Genomic DNA, 23,946 nt, shown 5'->3' with positions numbered 1-23,946 from the left:
GGGTGAACCAGGGTGCCGCCCGGGCTCCTTGTTGGACGAGAGCCGTCAGAAATGAAGCCAATTGATTGGCTGACAGTATTTCTGACAGTAGCGCTGTAGCGATATTTTCAAGGGTGGGCCAGACGTTGTTGTAATCAGACGGCGACAGCCGCCTCGGGTATGAATCAGTCAAACTGTGGTCATCCACTGGTCCCACTGTATACTCCTCGATGTCCTCCTATTTTTTTTATCACATCTGGGACAACCGTAGGCTGGTCGTTACTGTACTCCTTTCTGTTGGTGCGAACCCGTTTCTTCCGGTATTGAGGGCTGCCATTACCCATAGTGCTATAGTCTATCCGAGTCAGGTTCATGACCCGGATCGACCTCCGGAGTGTCGCCATTGGTGCTTAGGCTCGGTAGGATTGACCACCCGTGAAAAGAGGAATCCTGCTGATGTACTCCCGCCCGCGGCTACTTCAGATAGGGGCGACTGTATCCAGGAGTTTTTTGATGGGGTTTTATTGAGGGGTACGATTGCTGACTCAGCAACCGTTTTTCGTATGTCCTAGCCGACGTGTATCCCAGTCAACTTCCGTCTCCTGCCACTACGATGTGCCTCCAGGCGAGGGTTGTGATGGCAAAACCCTTATGGGGGTTTATTTCATTCTGCGAAGGATCCGCTATCGATCCACTGTGATTGTATAGCTTCCTTGTACGCCAGTCCGTGGTTTACTGCTGTCGTACACCTTCGTGCAGGTCCGACTGCTAATCTCCGGGCTGCTTTCCACCCTCGATGCTCTGAACCTCCAAAGGGACAAACAGTTGCTTTACAGGGGCTCAGTACAGTGCCAGAGTACCGAGCGCATTCCACTACTACGACCAGATCTTCGCCTTGTGAGCTGGCTGCATCACAGGCCAGTGCACGACTTGCTGCGCTGCTGGCTTAGGAGAAGTTAAGGGCATGGGAACTGAAGAAGACTCCTCAGAGGGCAGAATAGTGGAGAAGGACGAGGGGGACACGGATGACTGATTTTGAAAATCACATGATGCTCGAGGGGTGTGTTGGCATGGCGATGTACGGTAGGAGAAGGTATGGGGAAAATGAAGGTATGGGGAATGACTACTGGTGACGGACGTGCGGAGGTGAGGGAAGCGTACATAGAAAACGTTGACGAACTATTCCGGCCCGCTAAAGAAAAGACAGACTAGATCGTCTAAAGACAGCAGGCCATAGATGAGTCGGCTATTAGCTGGGCCGAGCTGTAGTCCATCCGAGTCGATGCAACTATCGGCTAAAAAATCGTCTATGGATTGAATAGACTATATTGCAAGTTGGCTGGACTATATTTTCTTTCCCGTTTTTCAGGCACATGGGGAAAGGAAAAGATGACTTCTGTGTGTTACGTTCCGTGAAGGAATGACTCACCACGCAGGATGGTCGTACGACGGAGCTGCGGCTGTAATTGGACATCATAACTTCCTGCGCATGTGTGCTCATTTACGCGGACATTGGCCTCTGCGTTCCCGGATTAGGCTACAATACACATCCTGCAAAGGAGTCCTCGGAGGAAAGCCTAAGCCATGTTCATTTCAGAAGAAAACGTTTTCGTTGAAATTACTGAAAATGATTTAGACATATGTAAATGCATGGAGCTTGTTGCCGATCCCGGCGCCGGTGCTATTTCGACGTTCAACGGTGTCACTCGAAACAACTTCCAAGGGAAAACGGTTATCAAGCTGGATTACGAAGCTTATGTTCCGATGGCACTGAAAAAGCTGCAGGTTTGTGTCAGGCTAAGCCGGATCATTTGAGTAAAAGCTGATTGGCAACACGAGGCTGCAATCTGCAGGAGCTTGCGCACGAGGTGGGACGCAGGTGGAATGTCTGCAAAGTTGCAGTAGCTCATCGCAAGGGCATTGTCCTCGTGGGGGAGCCTAGCGTTATTATTGCAGTCTCGTCAGCCCACCGTCGGGAATCTCTCGAGGTGAGTCGCCCTTCCTGCCCTGTCTCTCAGCTTCACCTTCTCTCCTAAAACTCCTGGAACCACCACCACTAATATCTAAATGATAAGCCCATACCAGACATGTTCCATTCCTGCCGCGGAGCGGCAGCCTCGTCGACGTGATTGGAGGATCGTCCTTAAACCCCTTCCGTGTCGTGCGTTCACCGTCACCCCGGCCTCACCCAACAGGCCGTCCAATGGGCAATTGACGAGCTCAAAGCAGTCGTGCCCATTTGGAAAAAGGAATTTTTCGAGGACGGGTCAATCTGGAAGGAGAATGAGGAGAGTCGGCGGCTGCTCCTGGCACCTAGCCAGCCGGGAACCGCCGCGGCTGCTGCGCAATGACAACCTTGGGCAGGGCACTCCCGCGCGCGACCCTCATCGAACCCCACAGGAACCTCGTTGGGAGTGACGCTGCTGTTCGGCACCGGTGGTAACTGACACAGGTGTGCACTTCCCGGCAATGCGTTGCCAGGCCGCTGCTCCGAGAGGAGCCTGTGCAATTTTGTTTGTGCTAGGAAAAGATCGACACACCTACATGAAAACGCTGGACAAAAGGAACACAACACGAATGCAGCAGCTGCTGGTGGCTTGAGAGACCATGCTGGTCATTTTCAGGATTCTGTGGTGCGTGGTTCTTCTCGTCGGTGGATCGACGTCGGCGACGTTTCCTTACCGGTTGCCGCCGGTGTGTTGCTGCATATTCTTGCGTGTAACGAACTGGGGGAGGGGGGACTTTATGCATATCGCGTCGATATGCAGTACGGCTTATGCGGCAGGAAGGGAATAATAATATTATTATTCATTAATGACGTCATCATACGCCTGCCCAGTGTCCCATGTGCTTCGTGGCCTCCTTCGCCATCGCGGGCTGCAGTACCGCCGTACCGTGTTTTCCACCGTGCCGTTTGCCAACCCTGGAACATGTGCCATAAGAAGTAATGTTCTCGGCCTGGACCCTTCGCGCTCCCCCCTCTCCATTTGTGCAGCTGCAGCAACATGCAGGCGTTGCTTTGCCTGCCGCCGGCTGCCGATGCTGCGGGGTGATGTGGTTGGATCAGTTTTGCTTCTGGAGAATGATGATGATTTGAAAGGGAGCCCGGGGGGGGACGTGCTACCCGTGTACCGGCGCGGATGCGAGATAGCCACTTATTGGCTATCCTTTCATTGACTACTAGTGTTGTCGTCATTTTAGCCACTATCCTTACCGCCGTACTATAATGCCGTACTATCATAAGTGCCAATGGGTAGCAGTTGTAGTACTAATTGTTGCTTTAGTAGTGATAATTGTAGCAGTAGTACAGCAAACAACATCTAAAGCTGAAGAGCATTGACTAGATGGGTTAGGATACGAACTTCTGGTATGAGGGGCCGGGAAATGGTGGGGCGATGCTGAGCTCGTTTGCAACGTAAGCATGGGGGCCATTGTTATATCACGACTTTTTCAGGAAAGAACCGAAGGGTGGGTGCAGATCCCGGGTGATATACCTTACAGGATACTACAATTATCCTCCCCTAATGCTTTGGTGTCACAGGACATACGTACTACAAGTTGTGTATGTGAGTGTGTCTGTCTGGCGCGAAAATCGCTTGGATATTGGTGCGGATGCTGTGTGTTTTTGTGGGTGGTTGGGACTTTGCCGTATTGCGCAGTGGCTAGCGGTGCGTGTATGAGCAGTGTATGGCGGTAATACTCCCGCGGTCGGCAGCAGGAGCAGTTGGTTTGGTGGTGGATTGAACTGCTGCAAATTCGCAATGCACCGTATTAGCTCGGACGTGTGTTTAACTGGTTTTTTTGTTTATGCGCACTTTTCGTCCGGCTATAAAATGTGTGTTATGTGGTGTTACTGACTGCTCGCCAACGTTGTTTCCTCTTGCTTAATGATATTGTGACATACATACACATATACACACATATACGCATAGCGAACGTGAATGTGTATCAGTTTGACATGCGATAGTGACGGCGACGGTGAGTTGGGGAGTATCAATTTATTACGCTGTTAAATGTATCTGGAGCCGAATCTGGAGTCTGAATCTGGAGTCTGAATCTGGAGGTAAATCTGGAGGTGAATCCGGAGGCGAATGAGGTTCCAACAACAGGAAGACTATACCAGTTTTGTGTGCGCTGAATACTTGTTTAAAGTACAGGAGTTAAAAATATAGCTTATATTCCGTCTTTATCTGTGTCCGCTCGCCTGTATATCTATCTGTCTGTCGGTTGTACGGAGATTTTCTGTCTACCTCCCTGTCGGTGGTACGGGGTTTCTAACATGATTGTATTGACTTGCATATTGCACCTGGTTGTTAGTCCTTGCAGTCGCACACGCATACATGCAGACACGTGCACATCATTTCGCGGAGAAGTGCTGCTTTTATGCGGTAGACTGCTTCGGAGTATAGGACTCTGGAGTAGTTTTTATGTACGTACGTATGTACACGCGTCCCGACGGCTTTCAGACCTGTCGGCAGATGGGTGAGTAACTGCTGTGTGAGTTTTCAAGCAGATGCTGAAACTGTTCAATATAGCAGAGAACAAATCAATCTGCAGCACGTGTCTGCAACGCCGCGGCTTCCCGTCCGCTTTCGACAACGACATCGACACGCCATGACGGTAACATATTATGGCATTATAGCTATGCGTCGTTCTTCGTTCCGCATGGTCACCTCCCAACGCATCATTGAATGAACGGGGTCTTATGACTTAAGAGAAGATAATTGCGGAAGAACAGGCAGTAGAAATAACAAGACAACAACAACAGTCGTCGTATCAGGAGCTAGGAGCATTAAAAATAATACTCATGTTATGTTCGCGTTGACATCCGAGGGGAGTTATCTGTGAAGTTCACAAAGTGTGCTTGCTCCGTTCCGATTGGCTCGTTCGTGAAGGAGCTCCTTCCTTCAAGGAGAGTTAATCCATCCGCCGCCGGGACCGCCGCCGCCGTCACCACCCCCGCTGTCGCCTCCGCGGTCCCCTCCCTGGACGAGGGCTCTGGGAGAAGCCGTGGTCCATCTGGCGTGGCGGTGGAGCCGTCGCCCATGTTCTGCCGGGGCACCGGCTTTCGCTTCGAATGTGTTGCTAACCTCGGCACCTCCGGCAGTGGGGCCGGCAAGTCGTTGTTCTCGTACTCGGACCTGCGGGATGCGGGGGGGAGGGGGGAGAGCTGTGGTGGTCGGAGGGTTGAAAGGTTGGGAGCGGACAGACCTGCGTATGGTTGTGGATGGGGATGAGAAATGGGCAGGAAGGAACATAACTACAGAACTGAGAACCAACAACAACTGACCAGGAACTAAGTTGAGGCGCCGTTGATCCGCTAGATTTGGTTGGATGCCGGTGGTGAGTTGCTGAACCCAACGAATACATTCTGAAGTCGGATGGGGTGAACGGATTAGGGTGCCCCTCTAGCAGGGGAGAGCAGGGAACTGCCTCGGGAAAGGGGGCCGCTGGTGAAGCTATACCACCCTGTAACAACATACAGTGAATAACACCAAACAACAGCGATGACGACGGGATGATAAAAGCTGAGCAAATTTACCAATCGACTCCAATTGACTTGCGTTGAATCGAATGGATTCATTCAACAATCAATGCAATTTCGCGTGTCGCCCACCAGTAGTACTTGGTTGGCGGGTGCTGCGGCGACAGAGTCTCAGCCGGCGGGCAGTGCGCCCACAGCGAGCGCCACCAGCTATCCGCGTTGGAGGTGCCGGGCGCGTAGTGGCCGCGCCGGTGCACCTTGAGCATCTGTAAGTGCAGAATACCGTCATCTGGAAATGTGCGGTAAGGGGTGGGACAGGGGGCAGGGGGCACGTGCCCCCGGGGATAAAGAGGGTATGGTAAGTCCGGAAGAGGGTGGTACGGCACGGTACGGTGCGTACGGTACGGTACGGTACGGATGCCCAAATCGAGGCCAAAGAGCTTAATGTGATATGCTATTACGGATAAACGAAGCACGCAACGTTGGTAATCAGGTTGGCAGTTGCCGGCATGAGACCCCCTGCTTGAGGGCGGGGTTGTGACTTATGACCCCTCCGGAGGACTCCCTACGCATGACGTGACTCCGAACTAATGGTCCGGGGTTGTTGGGGCGGGTTTGACATTCGTGTCACAATCTTCCATCACAATGCAGTTTAGTTCTCTCTGTATTAAAAATTTTCTAAATCTGTTCTCCCTGTTAAAACATTGTTAAAATCTTACGCCAGCCTCCCGAGTACTAGGAGGATGTTGGTCCTGCGTGTGGCCGCGATGTGGCCCTTTTTCCCAACCTTGCTGTTGTAAACAACTCGGCATTTGCGTCACGTACACAGACCTACATATACGCCTTACCGCGTGTGTGTGTGTACATGTGTGTATATGTGTTTATATGCCCCCACGTACAAAGTCAACCCCGGGGAGCTGCACGCGCATCGAGCCAACCGCGAATCCGTACCAAGGTACCAGGTGCTGTCCTCCGCCTTGATGGTGCCGTACAGGTGGCCGCACAGGATCGGCAGGTCGTCCAGGCCCAGCGACACACACACGGAGGTGGGTTTGAGCTGCACCCGGGGCCGCGGAGCCTGGGCAGCGGCGGCGGCGGCGGCGCTGATGGTGGTGGCGGTGGTGGCCTCCGGCATCCGTACAAAGACGTACACATGCGATTGGTTCTGGGTCCATTTGTACCTACATACGTATATATCGCCATAACGTAAAAAGTGATGTCGAAGTGTGGGCCAACCTTCGTGGTGGAGCCGAACTGCTCTCGGAGCGGTGTCCCTTTCCACAAGGCAACACGCGAACACCCCGCCACCCACCATCGCTGCACCGCACCTGGCGCACTCCATGCCCATGCCGGGCTCTATGGTGATGGAAGACCATGCCGCCTCCTGGCGACTCAAGAGACGAGCCTGCGAGGTAAAAGGCAGGTGCACCGAGGCGGTGCCAAGTGCACACACACGCAAGTTTATACGTACTAAGGAAGCGAAACCCTAAAGCGGTGTTACCCAATCTAAAGATGACGCCTCTAAAACCATTTCAGATTTCAGGAAAGCCGTGCAGCGGCCTCGCCCCTTGGTAGTAAGGAAAGTCGCTCCGGGGGCCCTGTCAGCCGCAGTTGTAAGATGCAGTAGCGGCAGTGCAGCAGCAGCAGTAACTGCAGTACAAGAAAAATCTTACAGCCCCCAGGATGCATGGTGGTTGGTGGATGCCGTACATTTAAAGCCGCCTGGCGCTCGCGTTCCTGTACTCGGAGCACCTCCTGGGGGCTGTACTTGGGACCTGCAACCAACCGCAACCGCAACCGCTAACTAACCAACCAACCAGCCGCAGGTCGGGCCACCGGGTATCTGACCTTGGGTTGGCTTCCAAAGTAACGTCACAACGGCCAAACCCTACAAGGACACACACACACACACACACACACAGACAGACACACAGAGACACACAGGGAGATGACTTCTTCGCATGAATTACACACAGAAGAATACACGGACCACCAAACATGCCAAAGTGGCCGAAGCGCGAATCAGGCGGGGAAGACCTGCCTTGAGGTTTTGGATCCAGTCTGCCGTACATGGCTTGCATCACATCCTCGCGGCCGGGTCCGCTGGTTGCCCGAGCGGCCCGCTCTAGCCGCTCCACCTCCACTGGTGGGGAGGAGGAGGTCGCGGAGAGAAAGATGGAAAGGAAGGTGCAAACAGGTGGGGGGGAATTGTGCCGGCATGCAGTTAGGGGGAAAAGGTGCACGAGGTGGGGGTATGGTAAGGGTAGAAAATAGCGATAGGAAACGCGATGGGAGCAAAGGGGGCCTATGAAGGCATACAAGGGTTCCACTGTTACAACCAATCCCATGGAGGGGGAGGAGCTTTAGGATAGACCGCATCTGTTGGCTGCTAATGATCTGTTAACTATGTGCGCCGCAGTGCGCCCCTCCTATGCACCTGCATCGTGAGGTGCGCTCGCCAGGGATGCAGCTGATCTTCCCAGGTCGGCCTCAGCAGGTTGCTTCGTTCTTTTATCTTTCATTTTTCTTGTAATTTACGTTCATGACAATTCCTGGTCGACAGCGCCTCAGGGTCTAGGGGCCAGCCCGGTACCCGCCCTTGGTGGCAGTGGTTAGCACGGCACGGATGCGAGACGTGTGAGGGCAAGGAAAAAAACAATGGTGCTTGTATGTATGTATGTATGTGTATATATATATATATGTGTGTGTATGTGTGTATATATAATGGGGGCCCGCCACTGCGCCTACCGTCTCTAAGAATGGCCTGCTTGCCATGCCGCCGCAGCCACGATGCGAACCGTGGGTCACTGTCCTCCATGGCGTCTGCGAACTCGTTTGGCCGGCAGCTCTGCCGGTGAAACGGCCAATAAGCCTGGACAAAAAAGCTCAGTATCGATAGGTCGGGATGGAAAACTGGGATATAGGCATCTCGGTAGTGGGAAACTGTCCGTCCGCCAAAAGGGTTGAGTGCTTTGGTGAGTGCGCATGTTGGTAACATGAAATAAAAGGTGAAAAGGGGTAAAAAGGCGCTATCCGGAGCTGGAGGTAACTGTACGGCAAGCGTTGCACTGTATGGATGTACGCTAAGCTTTGACCCAAGCAGCCGCAGCAGCAGCCTGAGGACCTGAGGATCCTGGGGAGTTCCTTCAGGCCGGGCCCGCGGACCGTGTCCTGCTCAAGACCGGTGGTGTGTTTTGTTCATTAATGAGTGTTGTACATGGGTTCGGCGAGAATGGGAGTCATTACGAGGGAAAACTCGCACCCGTCCCGTGATGTGAGCTGGAAGGTGCACGGAAGTCCTGCTTTGGTCCCTGGGCCAGTCCTGAAAATAGATGTACGTATCCTTGATGTACCGACCTTGTGACAGCCCAGTGAGCAAAACCATTCGGCACGGCAGCGGCTGCATCGCAGGAGGTCATCTGTGGCGCCGCAGTTCGCTGTATGGTCGTCGTGAAGGAGGACATGTCAAACCGGGGCGGGGAAAGGGAAACCGGGAGATGTGTGCGCACATGCGGCAAAGACGGAGCGTAAAAACGTCTGTACGGCGGTCAGCATCGCTAAGCACCGGGCACACTGTCTCCGCACGTCTGCCAATATGGATAGAGCTCAATTGTATATCGCACAGATTAACAGTTGGTAACATGTGATAAAGGACGGTTAAAATCTCGAAAGTCCAAGTCGTAAATAAGGCAAGAGATGCTCTGTAGGTTCTGTGTTCGCCACTGTAGCCAAGCTTGCACTGGGCAGATTCCCGTCTTCGATGGGAGATGGGTTTTCGTGTTTATGTTTACCAGTCGTCATGCTGACTGACGCGAGAACGTGTACGGGGATGACGAGAGTGGGCTGAACGCGGGTTCGTTGGAGCACACCGATGGATGGATGGATGACGTGCATTGGTATGTTGATTCCGGATTACTGATTACTGTGTTCGAGGCGCCGCTTGGTGGTACGGAGCAGCTGCGCGGTGAACGTACCACATTCCTTGAATGCAGGGGAATCGTCCTCGAAGCGTGCAGCCATTGCGGTTCGCGTCCAAACAGATCTTGGAATGGCCCAGCAGGGGTTCTTTAGGTCTTTCACAAGCCTCTGCCTTGTCCTCTGGCTTATCGACACAGTTGATTTAGGGGAGACGAGAAAATCGTCTTGAGGGGTGGAAGACCAGCAGCACCTCATGCAGCTACTGAACAGCACATTGTGCCAACCTTCAGATGTTAGACGGCGGCAAGTCCTGGTGGTTCTGGTGGGGGGTGCTGGCGCTGGTAGAGATCCTGGCCGTCTCCAATACGTCAGGGCATAGGAACGATTGGAGCAATAACGCGGGTCATAGTACAGTGACAGGCGGCTGTGAAGTGTTTAACAACGCGTGGGAGATGGTGCCACATGGAGCGTGTTGGAAGGGGAGAAGGGGATATGTCGAAATTCGGAAGTTTGTTGCTGTCTAGGATAGAGGCTGTGGAGTTATGTTGGGACTGCACACGGTCCGAGCCAAGAAAATGACATGTGACCCGGCGGGGCTTATCGGAGGAGTCGAACCGACTGCCCGCCGGCGCCACCTGTCAGTTTCTTGGATGTGGTTTGTGCTAGCGGTTAGTGGTGCGCTTTCGCTGCGGCGCAGTCTTTACTAGATTAATGGTGCATTGCTTGTTGCTAGTGCAAGCAATGCGCCATTAGTCTAGTAGCAGGATACTCGCCTCCCACATGCAAATGTTCGGAGATTCGCGAGCGGCCCGGGTGCAAATCCCGGATGGCGCACATCGTCATTTATTTTATATTTCCAAACACGATATCAGTTATCAGCTGGCAGAACGTCTCCAAAAAGTCAACATTTCCTGAAGGCAACAGCAGCTTTGGTGCACTGATTTAAACATACAGGTAACAGCCCTGGGTTACGGTCTGGATCCGGTAAGTAAGCGACCGCAGACATAAGTCCACATCCTCTATCCTAGTCAACAACAAACTTCCATCTTGCTTCATGTCCCCTACTTCCCCTCCAACATGCGGATGGCGGATGGCCATTCGCCGTTAAGAACAAATGCCGGATGAACGTTATGCCGGATGAACGTTATCCCGCGTGTATACTACCAACATGGCCTCATCAACTTTAAGGATTAGCTAAAGGAAGGACACTCCAAGAAGCTGCATTTATTTAAAAGCTACAGGACCAGAAGGGACAATCTGGACAATCTTCCAAAAAAAAAGAGCCATGTGTGCTAGGTCACGCTGTAGTTTCAAAACGTCGTGTGGCGTCCTCCAAATTGTTTGCCATGGAAATCAACAAGGAGAAACAGAACCACGTCCAACAAGCTATACGAGGTACAAGAAGATAAGAGTCTAGATTTGAAAAAACGAATCAGGAAAGTAGTGATTGCGTGTTCACACTTAAGGAGAGAAAAACAAATTGGGCTCTGCTCCTCATCGAGAAAAAAGTTCACGCAAGGTGCCAACATCAGAGTAGTGCGTTTGTGCGTCATCAATGCGTGCGCTGCTTCTTGATCATGGCATCCCGGAAAGACTCCACATCCTCCTTGGTCACCACGCCGCTCCCATCCGCTGATACGCGCTCACGGAGAAAAGAGCTGCGAAGGATTTGTTTCGTTTGTGATTTGGGACACAGGGTTTGCGGGTCAGGATGGGCGGGATGTGTGGGGCTGAGGTCGCGGATACGGAGGTGATGAAAAAGGGTTAGGATGAGGGAGGGCAAGGAATGTGAAGACCCCTGAACCACAGGGCTCGTGTAAAATTGCTTCACAAGTCCGAAATCCAAAGATGTGTGAGCATGGGTTGGGTCAGGAGGCGCGGCCGACAAGAGGGAAAGGAAAGATCGCGGGAAGCCATAGAGGGTGCTGAGCAAAGGAAAAGGTATGTGCGGAAAGCGCCTGTGTACTATCAGTAATAATGTCCCTCGCTCCAGTACCCCACCCAGCACCAATACAATCCATCAATTGACGTCCGACACCCAAACGGAGCACCACGACGAGTCAATCAAATTGATACTGACACAAACGCCAGCTGACTGATGTCCGCTCCCCACACACACATGCACGCACACACAAACCATGCAGGACCCCGCTCGCCTCCAATCCCCCAGGTCGCCCGGATCCACACATGCACGAACTAACCTAACGAAATTAGTCCGCTCACACCCACAAAAGCTGCCAACACTACCTGCATCACCTGTCCAGCCCCCGGCCCCGACATGTCAAGTACATCTCAGTCCCCCCAGGTCCTCATCAGCCACCTCATGGGCCATATTTCCCCCAATCCCCAACCCCACCACCCACATGAGGTGGTCTGCGAAGTCTCTAAAGCCCGCCGCCACCGCGATGCGCTTGCTGGGTTCCATGGACTGCAGGGCCTCCTGCTCGATCTCCTCCAAGCTGCGGCCGCCCAGCTGCCGGCTGCGTTACGAGAAGAAAGGAAAGGAGGCGAGGTGTGTAATACTGCACATATGTTACACCACGGGGTGTGTGTGGTAAGAAAGGGAAGGGGCGGATGTCGCGTATAGGAAACGAGGGGCGAGGCTCTACGCGGGGCTTCGCCGCGACATGGCGGCTCCATACTGTCCTGAAGCGCTGAGTCCTGCCTTCCCCATGCGCCATGTCATGTCACCACAACAACACGCGACGCCGCACCTCACCCTCTTGCAGCACGCCGTAGCACAGTGCATCACGTCGGCAGCTATGACAACGGGACAGGCCGGGAAGCGGTAGAGCCGCCCCCGGCAGTTTGGAGCCCCCAACCCAACCCAACTCACTCGCCAATGCGACGTAGGTCATCCATCGTGAGGAGAGCCTCGCCGTCTGCCCCCTCCTCGCCATCGTTCTCCTTGGTGGATTGGCAGAACACAGAGCACCGGACGGCGTGTGTGTATGGGACCCACCATCCGGTAGGCGACATTGTGCGATGGGCGCCCTGCCTCGTCCCTGGCGCCTTGTCGGCACCGTTCTGCCACTATATGTATGTATGTATGTATGTATGTATGTATGTATGTATGTATGTATGTATGTATGTACTGACCATTCGAGTAAAGCATTTCATTCTAAGCACGCCTACCCCATCATCATCATCATCATCGTCGTCGTCGTCGTCATCGTCGTCGTCGTCCCAGGTGTCACCTTCGCGGCGCCACGTCAGATCCTCCGTTTGGTCCAGCTGGTGTAGCGTGTCTGCCAGGCCAGCACAACCAGAAGTCAAGAAGAGTAAGGGGGCAGCGGCCGCAGGTGGAATGTGGCCACTTCATTAGGCTTATTCACGAGGATGTTCATAAGGAGGTACTCTCAGGGTTGGTTTTACCCACCTCGCCTGATAGCGTGTGAGGTGGTCATGGGGTGAATTATCAATTAGGGAGCAGGGATGGATACTTCATTCATTCGCTTGGAGAGGTTAATTATCGCCTTTCCTTCAGTGCGCCCTCTGGGCTTAGGGAGACCCCAGCCGCGAGTGATGTCAGCAGGGTTGAGGCAAGCCGTTGGGCAGGCAGTTCGAGCCAAGGAGGTGTTAGCTGAGGGGGAGATTGTCAGTTGGGGGCAGGCGACATGTGGGGAGAAGCCTGGGGCGTCCGCCTCCCCTCAGGCAGTCAACAAGGACAGCGGGCACAACGGCGGCTTACGTGCTGCGGTGAAGACCACGTGGCCGCGCTCCTGCTCAAAATCGCCATGAGCATCGTACCTGTCGTACAACATGGCATGCAGTGCTGAGAGGAGGAGCGCCGCTTGTGGCCGCGAGAGCAAGACCCGAGGGCCATGGTCAAAGGAACTTCATGCTGCGGAAAGAGGACTCATGTCGTAGACTTCTATTCACATCGGTGGTTGCTCGGAGATGGAAAATTTGCTCGGCGAGGGATGGTGGACGGCATCGCAGGTTGACACACATGCCTCGGGTTGAGGGTCCCTCGTACTTACAATATCTCGTACACAGGCGCGCCGGGACGCTCTGTGACCTGCTTGTCACTTAGGCCCACCAGAGTAGCGCCCCACCACTGCAGATTGGGTCCCGATTTGGCTCCAACTGTTAGCCGGGTTTTTTCCTGGCAACGCCGGAATACCGCCGGAATACATACATACCCGGTAGTAGGCCTCGCCCTCATCCGGCTCAACTTGCCATTTCACCTACATAACTCCCAGTACCAAAGATGCGTTGCTGCATGGTGGTAATTTCCCTCTGGTGTTGTTAGCAGCAGCAATTACCTCGACCCGGCTACCGAATGACAGTCCAGCGTGCTCGAGCATAAAAGAATCCGTTTTGTGTTCTTCATTTTCAGCAGGCTGTTGCTGTTGCGTTCTCGTGTCGGCCTTCACTGGCTCAACATCCAACGGCACTGGATTAGCCCAGGGCAGTGCAGGTTCTGACATAATCCAAGTTGTTGGAGGGAAATTCAAGCTGCTTAAGACTCCAGCTCAGGACAAACGTAATTCGTGGCGGACCAAATTCAAACCAGGCTGTGTACCTGCGGTTAGACAGTTACAAGGAGGTGTGACATCCTTCGCAAATTAACTACCTACTTTAGGGATAGAAGTGTAACTCTCAAATACGGCAAGACGCGGAGCATGCGGTGTGCGATGATTCGTCATCACGACGCGCGCGGAAAGGACTAATGAGGAGTTTTAATCTTTCCAATAAAAATTTCTTGCATGGAAAATTACATTTAAGCATCCTATTTTTATGCTTCAAGAGCTCCTAATGCTAACAAACCTAAACAAGGCTTTTCCTGGACCCATGCTTTCAGTGACTACGAATGTGGACGGAATCGTCGCTTCTGTGTCTAGTTTACCAAGTATCCAGGTCGTTCCTGCAGTCCTGGGCACGTCCTGATACTAGTCCTGAGTACCAGTTCGAGTGTAGTTCGGTCAGGTCTACATGTTCAAAACCTTTGCAACAGATCAACGAGAACCGTTTAGTGACAAGGCGACTTTCATGACCCTCCAGTCTTCCTTCTCTATTGCTGATCTGCTGCGGACAGCTACAGGTGGTTAATTAGGAATGCGTGGTAATCTTCCTTTCGTTCATGTTTGCACACCACCCCCGTAACCACAGAAAAGGAGACTAAAGTGTTTCTTACATTTGTGGTAAGCGGGCAGCGGACGTCCGGAACTGCAGAACCTGGGCAATCATACCATCATGAATCCTGCCGCCAACAAGAACACCATAAGCTGTTTTCCTAGCTGCCCCATTTGCAAGTTTTCAACCTCGCCGGAGTAACGCGCCACGGCGCAGCCTTAGCATGCAGTACTGCGATGCACAGCACTATCGAAGCGCACTCTGCGCAAACAGTAGCGGAGCAGAAGCGTAGGGGCTGCCCTCTTGCCTCTCGCCTGATGCATCCTGCAGGCTTTGCTTTTTTGACAATGTAAGCAAGCTTTTTTTGCGCATATGGAACTTCAGATGAGGTCAGCGACGTTCGAAGGCAGCTCCTCCACCACGGTGTTGTAGAACCGCTGGATGTCCTGGAGCATACGCTCGTCCTCCTACGAAGGCAAGGGATTGAGGAACCACCTTGGTCAGAAGCACTTGCATATGCAACTTTACACCAGCCCAACAGTGCGTGAAAGCCTCTAATTGTCGTAAGCTGCTTTGGTTGTAAACGTTGAAGTGGGACATCAACGATTGGAGCGACAAATCCCATATACCGTCCGCATACGGTTGTTTTCATTATTACGAAAGGCTACTTGCAAACAGCGGCACTGCTGTCAGTGCAGACCCGAGGAACGCAACCCAGCTACCTACCTTGACGATGAAGTTAATCGCCACACCCTTGCGACCAAAGCGGCCCGAGCGACCAATGCGGTGCAGGTAGTTCTCCGGCTGCGTTGGCAGGTCGTAGTTGATGACCAGAGAAACCTGCTGCACGTCGATACCGCGAGCCAGCAGATCCGTGGTGATCAGCACACGCGATGAGCCGGAACGGAACTCCCGCATGATCACATCGCGGGCATTCTGCTCCATGTCACCGTGCGTTGCCGATACGGTATGATCGCGCTCGCGCATCTTCTCCGTTAGCCAGTCGACCTGCGATTGAACATGTGAAACGCGTGTTGCAAAGAATCCCGCAGCGTGCATTAGTTGGTGCAGGGCCGCCATCGCATACCAATGTGTCCCATAACAACATATTATTCATTAGCTAGCTTCGCAACACTCCTCATCCTACCTTGCGGCGCGTGTTCGCGAAGATGACGGACTGCGTAATGGCCAGCGTCTCGTACAGATCGCAGAGAGTGTCCAGCTTCCATTCCTCCTTGTCCACATCCACATAGAACTGCTTGATACCCTCCAGGGTCAGCTCATCACGCTTGACCAGAATGCGCACCTACAAATGGCGGGATGCACTAGGTATGATCCCTCTTCTGAGGCTTTCTAGCCATACATACTTAGCATCCATGCCATACGTACTTAGCATCCATGGAGCAAGCTTCTCCATATTTGCAGTAGGCAAAATCAGCCAAGCGTGCCCCTAGTTCAGGATAACTCTATAGGACACCAATAACGCACTTGGAGTGAACGTCCCGAAACAGCTGCCATTGGCCTTTTCACCACCCTACCCACAATTGAGCTAAACAAAATTTTCGGGTTTTCCAAAAAGATGGACCACCCAACACCAAGGACATTACAACTCACCGGCTTGTTCATGAACTTGCGGGTGATCTCCAGCGCCTCAGGGGGCAGAGTGGCTGAGAAGACGCCCACCTACAGCGCAGAGGTATAGGGCCAAGTCTGTGTCGCCGTAACAGCAACCATGCACCACGCATTAAGCGCATACCGCCAGACATGAAGGTCAGGCTAGGAGAACCCCACAGCACCGCTGACCATCTGCGAGTTCTCACGCAGCCCAATTTCAGGAATGAAGCACTTCAACTAATTGGCGCTGGCGCATCTTCCGTCCCAGGCTGGAACAGACTTATGGACTCCTGGATATACGGCCCCTGCCATGTGAACGCCGCCCTCTGATGCACTGCCTGCCAGCATATCTCAAGACACGCCTCCACGACGCCGCTGCTCTGCGCAGCTACTATCGAAAAGCTGCTGCATCCGCATGCCACCTGCTGCTGCTGGAAGCCGCGTCGACTGTAGCGGCTTCCCCTCGACCTGTCATATCTTCCCCAGGTTATCGCTTCAGCCCTGTGCTCAGCATCCCTTTGCTCGCAATCCCTGGCGGCTGTATTCCCCTGTGCCGGCTGCTGTATCCCCCCCCGCTGCAACCTGCACCGAGCTCTCCTCCTTGCTCGCCCACCTGCAGCTTAGGCGGCAGCAGCTGGAAGATGTCGTAGATCTGGTCCTTGAAGCCGCGAGACAACATCTCATCGGCCTCATCCAGTACGAACATCTTGATGTTGTCCGCGCGCAGGTACCGACGGCGCAGCATGTCGAACACGCGACCGGGGGTGCCCACCACAACCTGCACACCTGCACCCAAAATGCGCGCGTCCTCACGCACGCTGGTGCCACCGACGCAGGCGTGGCACTTGACCTGCAGGAAGTCGCCCAGAGCGCGCATGACCTTCTCAATCTGCTGAGCCAGCTCGCGGGTTGGAGCCAGAACCAGCGCCTGGCACTCATTCAGGTTGTAGTCCAGGTTGTTAAGAATACCGGCGCAGAAGGTGGCCGTCTTGCCCGTGCCAGACTGAGCCTGCTGAATCACATCCAGGCCCTTGGTGAAGGGTACGATACCCTTTGCCTGAATGGCCGAGGGCTTCTCAAAACCTGGCCAGACGGGAAGGGAGTGCGTGGTTTAAGACAGCGGACAACGCTTGAGGTGCTCGAGAGCGTGCATAACAGCCGGCTTCAAAAGGAGAAGCGTATGTAGTCAACAACCTAGCGCCAACTCCAAACGCTGCACGTAGCACCACCCATCCACACGCCCGAGGGATGGCTTTTAGCACCGTAGACAAGTGCAACACTTTGTTAACGCATAGCTATGTTCACTTGCTACATGGACAGTAGGAACAAATGTAGGACCCGGCATAAGCTGGCTAGAGCTTCGTAACAAACGATGGCCAAAGCCAAGAAAAGACCCCAAGGAAATCGCCTTCCAGTGTGAAGGCTATAATTGTGAACACCCTGCCCTTCCTAACAATTTTGGTTTGCAAATCCTTCGCCAGCAGCATTGCCGAAGTGCCCATGGGGCGAACCCCTGTTCCAGGACACCATAATGTTCCACGCCCTATTAAATCTATAGTACATGCTGTGGTTTGGGCTGTAGAACACACCGTATGCGTAGATGCCACGCAGCAAGTTCTCGTGCAGGTTCATCTGGTCGAAGCTCTCAAAGCTCTCCTCCCAATCGGTGTAAAAGTTATCCTGGTTGTTCGTGAGGCTGTTCACGGAAAGGAGAAGATTTAGACACAGTCATGCCGAAGACAAAGCACCACCTAGAGCCCCATCCCTCAGGGCGGCGGCAACTCACAAGGCCTGCATCTTCGAGTCGAAGGCGCGGTCATCGAAGCCAGTACGTTGTTCAACAGGAGGGGCAGCCATGCTTGCAGGTTTGCTCTGTGCGCAAAGGGTCCTCGGTAAGTGAGACGGCGCTAGAAGACAATTGAACTAAGTGGCGGGCTCACCAAATAGGGCTCTCAGGCCCGTAAAACGAAGGCAACGAAAATCTTATAAGAGCAGTTATGGCCCGCTTTATCGCAGGGCCGGAAGAGGGGACCCTTCGGGAGGACACACCAATTTACCCCGCCCCCTGCACACATAGCTCCAGGGAGACCCCCGCTGACGCTTGGGCACGCACGAAAACCAGGCTTAAGATATTATTTATAAGCTAGTTTCCTATTCTTGTATGTACGCGAAGTTGTTGGCCCCAGCGAGGAACCATTTTTTAACTCTTAACTCTCCGTCGTTATAACGCTAGTGTCCGTCTCTATCGTTCGGGCTTATATGTCACAAGCTTTTCCTTTCGGGATGCAGCGGGTGTGTAGTCTTCTGTTTATGGACATCTGGGCTGCTGTAGTCTGGGCTACTGTAGTTACATCCTTTAGTTGCTTGAAAGGCACGTAAACCCGGGGAGTTTCTGCCAGCGGTCAGGGTGTCCCCTTAAAACAGTGTAGGTTCAAACGATATGCATAGAACATCGAACTCCTGCTCAGCTGTTGCCTCTGGGCAACCAAAAAATTGCGTAGTATGGCGCTCCTCGGCGGCACGTACAGACGTACTGCGGCGGACGCCCCGCTATAGCACTTAAAACCCGCCTGCGTGCTTGCACCCCCAAAAAGCGTGTGGATGGAGCTGTACTATAGGCTTGCTTTAGCCATAGATGTTAAAGAAGGTAGCGTCTCGGTCGGGGTGGCAACCGCTTTTGGTGAGAGCATGTCCAGCAGGCAAGGTGAAGGCGTGCCAACTCGGCTCAGCAGGATATGCCTCGCAGGGTTTTGACAACAGAAGATGACTTGACCTGACCAGTAGCAAAGAGACACCATTAAACCTCGGGTCATTGGGTCACAGCCGCCGGTCCTAAGACCCCTCCTGGACATATATCCGGTTTGGCACATAGCGCTGTAGCCATCGACACGACCCTGCCTCCATACCGGCCTGCATACCGGACCACAGTGATTGAAGGGCCTAAGACACCCTTACAAGGCGCGGAGCATCGTTCTTCCACAGTGCATCAGATAATGAACAACCTATACTGCTCCTATGTAGCAGAAGCAAGCCAGGATAGGACACGTTCGGCGCCTCTAGCTTGCCTTCGACCTTATGAATCCTTCCTTTGCAGTTCAAGCTTCCGTACATGGCGAGGGATACAGGCAGAGGGAGAGGGAGAGGGACAAGGAGAGATGTTACATGTTGTACTGGCCGTTCTGGCCAGCAGCAAACATGTGTCCCCCCACAACGGATATCCGTGAAGGGACACACATGCGACCAACAAGGAGAAGTCCGTTACTGCTATATTTCCGTTCGCGCCTTCTTGCTCCTACTTATCGCGTGATGGTGCGGTTAGATCATCTGCCAAGCCCATCCAATTACGCCAGGTTTCCAATTACCCTCTCAACCGACAAACTCCGGGAATTCCCGTGGATTCCTGTCAGTATCACTCCGAGCACAGTTCGCTAACAAACGCCCCCGAGACTCCTCAAGCACGTCATCAAACGAGATTTCTAACTGCAAAGTTGCTCTTGCCTTATCCGCATTCCTAATATCACTGTGCTGCTTGGAGTCGTATCCCAGCGATCCGAGAATACGATGACACTTTCCCGCCCCAAAATACTCGTGTCCATTTGTCAATATTAATTGGACTCCCAACCAAGCCTGTGTGTCCACCCCTAATATTGCCCGCGCCCCAGAGTCGCATGCCAAACTCCGTCCTGTCAGTTGACAGTTACATCCTGAGCAGGCGACCTTGATGCTTGGTCATACGAAAGTGCCGTTGTTCACTCCGGATTTGCTTAGAGCGGGATAATACAGAGCATAAAACTGCATCGATTTCAGAGGTGTGAGTTCTATAGTAACTATAGAAGGGAACTGTTCCCATCCTGTCTTTATGTCTGTCTTTGTCGGATTGCAGTGAAATTGAACATTGTAACCCATCCTCTTGAAGTATAGCTTGTGGAAGGGACGGCATGGTGGGGAAGGGAAGCATCGCCGCACCAGCCTGGAAGGCGTTATTGGCAGCCTCTACCACTTCTATTGAAAAGTCACTCGATGACCGAGCGTCGCTTATCAAGCCTTTGATATCCCAGATCCAAGCCATTTTGGACGAGAACAGCGGCCAGCCGGCGGGATCTCAGAAGCTGTATACTGCGCTGGCAATTGGCACACTAAATACAGCCATAGCCGGACTCGACAGGGACAGTCCCAATTCTTATTGGCAGCTGTTGGCCATAAACGATGTGATTGTGGGAAGCGATCGCCGCCTGGCGCACACCCTTGTGGAGCATCAGTTTCTTAACTCGCTCTGGCGTCTTCACGACAAGTAAGAAAATCGCATGGACATAAAAGGATTGGGAAACTGCAAGAATTGGTGGGCATTGCTGTGCCCCGGCGACCAACCCTCACGGGGCTGCTGCAGATGGTGGTGCTACCGCCAGCTAACAATCCGCCTTGCCTTCTCCTCCCATGCCATCAACACATGAAGCAAATCCAAATTCGGCATAACCCTATTTCCCCAAATTCCCCAGAGGAGCCCCGTTCCACCTGCGAAAAGAACGCCCTGTGCTGTTTGTGCTTCGACCTCCGCACATCTCCCTAGGGTCGGCAACATGTCGCACCGGCTAGCACAGGCCGTGGTGATGATTTTTTGTTCCGTCACTCTGTCCGCCGAGGGCGCGGCGGGCAGCATGGAGACTATCGCCGCTAAGCCTGAGCTTCTGGAGCTGCTCATGGCGCAACTCACCTTTCTGGCCGTCGCAACGGACGTGCTGCTATCACCCACGGGACTGGGGACTGCACAACGTTGCCTCCAGACCTGCTGGGAGCTCACCCGCGCAGCCACCCCCAAATGCCGGGAATTTCGGGAGAAGCTGCAGCAGGCGCACATGGCCGGCCGGGCGCTGCAAATGGCCGCCGCCGCCACCGTCGGACGCAGCGACGCCGACGGCGGCACTGACGTCAACGCCACGGCAGCAACAGCGGCCATCAGCCGCGTTGCAGTGCTGGAATCCCGGGGCGGCGGCGACGGCACAGATCCAGCCACCACGAGTACCGATGCTTCCGCAGGCCCCGGCGCCATGTACGACAATCTGTACGAGGACCGACTATCCCTGGCAGCGCAGGCTTGCAGCTTTGCCGCCAACCTTGCAGGACTGGGCACTCGGGGTATCGAGCTGTCGGCTGTGGGCTTGGCGCCGCAGCGCGCATGGCTACTGAAGCCCGGCACGCTGTCGGCGCTGCGGGAGCCCCTACAGGGCCTCGTGGATGGGTTGGCAGAGCTCAGACGGCGCATGGAGGTGCAGGGCCCGGAAGCGACGGACCGCTCTGACACTGACGACCTGCGGCCCGGGCCCGTGCCTCGGAAAAGGTACACAGCTCCCCGCGTTGCGCCTGGCCATGCCATGGCACTGTAGGGGGGGACAGACACGTCTCGTCCTTTACGGCCATGCCCAGGAAAGGCAGGTGCATGTTTGCGTTATTCGACAGACGACGAGTACGAAAGGGCTTACCGTGGTTGAAGGGCTTACTGCGCGCCTTCCACATGCCGCTGCGGCATGTGACATGCGTTCCGCACAGCGGTGATCCATAGCCGAGCCGCATAGCCGAGCCGCACAGCGCCGATCCAAAAATGTTCCCTGAAGGTGCTTTCGTGTCAAGAATGTGCGCGCGGGGAGCGGGGAGGGGCCCTTTCCGGCTGTCATCCATTCATTCATTCCAGTGCCGCCGCCGGTGCGCACTGCGCCGTACCTTCTGCACAGGCTGCTGAGCCAGGTGGAGGGTGCCATACGCAACTTGCTCGTCCTGTTGGGCCTACCCACCATTGTGATGGGGAGGGGAGAGGAGGACGTGGTGGAGTCGTGCGGGTTCGTCATCCGGCATAGCTTTGGGCTCTTTACGGGTGAGTGATGTTGGCGGAGCCGCCAGCGATGCGGGAGTTCCTCCGAGTTGAGCTGTGATTTGGTAGGGGAACCTTGCAGCGCAGCAAGAAGCAAAGAAGAAGGCATGGCCCCTGAAGGAGGGCTGTCTGGTTTTGGGGGAACGGAGGAAGAAGCGCCGGGGACCGCGCGCGAAGCCAGACGCTGTTGGAGAGCGTTCAACGACACACTTATTGCACCACTGAAATCTGAGAGACAGAACAAAGATATACATGTAACAGTATATTTGTATATCTATAAAAGGTAATATCACGTATTATTATAATTTATAATAATCGTTGTTTATTGTCATGAATTAAATACATGGCAGGACACAAACTCACAGCTACACCAAACGTCGCTGCCTACGTACCATCCGGGCAAGGCAGCCCTTAGCAGCCATCCGCCCATCTCTTACCACCTGCCACCCAGTGCAGCGACCACGAGCCAAACGAATCACGACGGGGGCCTCCCCATGGGGCCTAGCCCACACCCTAGCCCACACCCCAGTCCACACCCCAGTCCACACTTCGTTGCACCCACCATCTGAGTTGGTTCCCCCCGCAGAGGGCTATGTGGACACCATGCGGGCATTACGGGCCGCAGTGGCCGAGCCCTTCCCGCCGGGGGCGGCCACAGCCCCGGGAGGGGCTCAGAGCTTCACCGCACGCTATCCAGGCGACTACGGGCAGTTCTTTCGGGCGTTCGCGGGCCATATTGAGACGGTGGCTCCCGCGCTGGGGGTGCAGCTTGAGGACTGGGGCGTACGGTTCACGGGCGAGCAGGCGGCACGGGACCTGCCGGGCATGAAGGTGAGATCTTGGCTACGGATCAGCTGGGGGAGGGGGGCATGGGCATGGAGGTGGTGGTAAAGGTGGATACCTCGGACATGCGGGTAAGTCGGTGGTGCAGTTGGTATGGAGTTGAGTCCATGGACCGTTGGGGGCAGCGGGTGCTTTGGACGCGGCCAGCTGTACAAAAGCCTCATGTGGTACCCCATGGTTTAAATCTTCGCAGCTAATTAACACCCTTTGGTCTAATAACCTTTCATAACCAAATCAACCGCCCCCAAATTGCACTTACATTACATACATACGCACGTACGCACGCACGTACGTACGTGCAAAGGTGGGCGAGGGCGTGGACGCGCGCATCGCTCAGTCGTGGTTGAAGGACCAGATCCAGCAGATTATCAATTGGGGGCACTCCATGATGATCATTGTGCGCATGGCTGATCAGACGAAGATGGAGGCATTTCAGCAGCAACAGCAGCAACAGCAGCAGCAGCAGGGCTCATCTGGTGGCCTGGACCCATCGCTGCCGAAGCCGGCGGCACCGCGGCCCTACGGGGCATCTGCGGCAAGTGGTGTCGTCGCAGGCAAGGCAGGTGCGGGCCCGCCGGCGGCGGCGCCGTGGTGCGCCAGCTGCGGTACTGCACCGCAGTCGGGCGGTACGTCGTTGCTTTGGTGCAGTCGGTGCCGTACAGTACGGTACTGCTCCCGGGCGTGCCAGGTGGGCCATTGGTCACAGCACAAGGCCACATGCCAGGCCACGGCGGCGGCGCCAGCAACGGCAGCTGCGGCGCCTGCCGCGGTGGCGGAGGGCTCGACGTCAGAAGTGGCGCATCAGGAGATGCAGGGCGCTTGGGGACCGGTAGCGGTAGCGGTAGCGGCTCCTGCTGCTGTAGAGGAACCCGCGGCGACAGCGGCGACGGCGGAGGCGGATTTGGAGACGGGGACAGCGGAGGCGAGTGAGATGAGGCTGCCTGGGGCTGCTGTGCAGGGCGCGGGCGAGGACGCGGGCGCTGGAGGTGTCGACGCGCGGTGCACGGCCGCCGCGACGACCGGGGACGATGTAGGGGATATCGCTGCGGCTGGCTCACTACCACTGGAGGATGCGGAAGCAGCTGTGAGCAATGCGGAGGGTGAGGGGGACAAGAAGGGGGAGGGGGATCCGGGGGGTCGCAACGAGGCTCCTGAGGCGCCGTGA

General features: G+C 54.6%; 5 protein-coding genes across 5 annotated transcripts; 2 read left to right on the top strand and 3 right to left on the bottom strand.

Moving 5' to 3' along the window:
• Positions 1–1,563: 1,563 nt before the first annotated feature.
• On the top strand, positions 1,564–2,330 carry VOLCADRAFT_61348 (uncharacterized protein; the record flags this gene model as incomplete). Its single annotated transcript, XM_002951354.1, has 3 exons — positions 1,564–1,764; positions 1,833–1,967; positions 2,175–2,330. 3 exons carry the CDS (start codon positions 1,564–1,566, stop codon positions 2,328–2,330), a joined length of 492 nt encoding a protein of 163 aa, XP_002951400.1.
• A 1,658-nt stretch (positions 2,331–3,988) lies between these two features.
• VOLCADRAFT_91842 (uncharacterized protein) lies at positions 3,989–9,484 on the bottom strand (the record flags this gene model as incomplete). Its single annotated transcript, XM_002951259.1, has 10 exons — positions 3,989–4,048; positions 4,934–5,120; positions 5,597–5,753; positions 6,416–6,542; positions 6,777–6,869; positions 7,282–7,352; positions 7,455–7,607; positions 8,213–8,312; positions 8,822–8,901; positions 9,439–9,484. 10 exons carry the CDS (start codon positions 9,482–9,484, stop codon positions 3,989–3,991), a joined length of 1,074 nt encoding a protein of 357 aa, XP_002951305.1.
• A 1,450-nt stretch (positions 9,485–10,934) lies between these two features.
• VOLCADRAFT_117815 (uncharacterized protein) lies at positions 10,935–13,815 on the bottom strand (the record flags this gene model as incomplete). The annotated part of the gene is made up of 7 exons (XM_002951258.1): positions 10,935–11,040; positions 11,746–11,862; positions 12,219–12,289; positions 12,518–12,630; positions 13,074–13,132; positions 13,366–13,442; positions 13,651–13,815. 7 exons carry the CDS (start codon positions 13,813–13,815, stop codon positions 10,935–10,937), a joined length of 708 nt encoding a protein of 235 aa, XP_002951304.1.
• Positions 13,816–14,458: 643 nt separating this feature from the next.
• VOLCADRAFT_120953 (uncharacterized protein) lies at positions 14,459–18,092 on the bottom strand. Its single transcript, XM_002951257.1, has 8 exons — positions 18,016–18,092; positions 17,862–17,947; positions 17,665–17,771; positions 16,689–17,158; positions 16,076–16,144; positions 15,609–15,767; positions 15,188–15,469; positions 14,459–14,928 (listed from the first exon to the last, which is right to left on the bottom strand). The coding sequence occupies exons 2-8, from the start codon at positions 17,930–17,932 to the stop codon at positions 14,842–14,844; spliced, it is 1,245 nt and encodes a 414-aa protein (XP_002951303.1). The 5' UTR covers positions 17,933–17,947; positions 18,016–18,092; the 3' UTR covers positions 14,459–14,841.
• Positions 18,093–20,013: 1,921 nt separating this feature from the next.
• Positions 20,014–23,946, top strand: VOLCADRAFT_117810 (uncharacterized protein; the record flags this gene model as incomplete). The annotated part of the gene is made up of 5 exons (XM_002951353.1): positions 20,014–20,366; positions 20,643–21,410; positions 21,802–21,941; positions 22,525–22,769; positions 23,086–23,946. 5 exons carry the CDS (start codon positions 20,014–20,016, stop codon positions 23,944–23,946), a joined length of 2,367 nt encoding a protein of 788 aa, XP_002951399.1.

The sequence above is a fragment of the Volvox carteri genome (genome assembly GCF_000143455.1).
Source record: "Volvox carteri f. nagariensis unplaced genomic scaffold VOLCAscaffold_23, whole genome shotgun sequence".
NCBI classification, from domain to species: domain Eukaryota; kingdom Viridiplantae; phylum Chlorophyta; class Chlorophyceae; order Chlamydomonadales; family Volvocaceae; genus Volvox; species Volvox carteri.
Note: the sequence above shows the minus strand (reverse complement) of the source record. Positions and strands in the feature narration are given on the sequence as shown.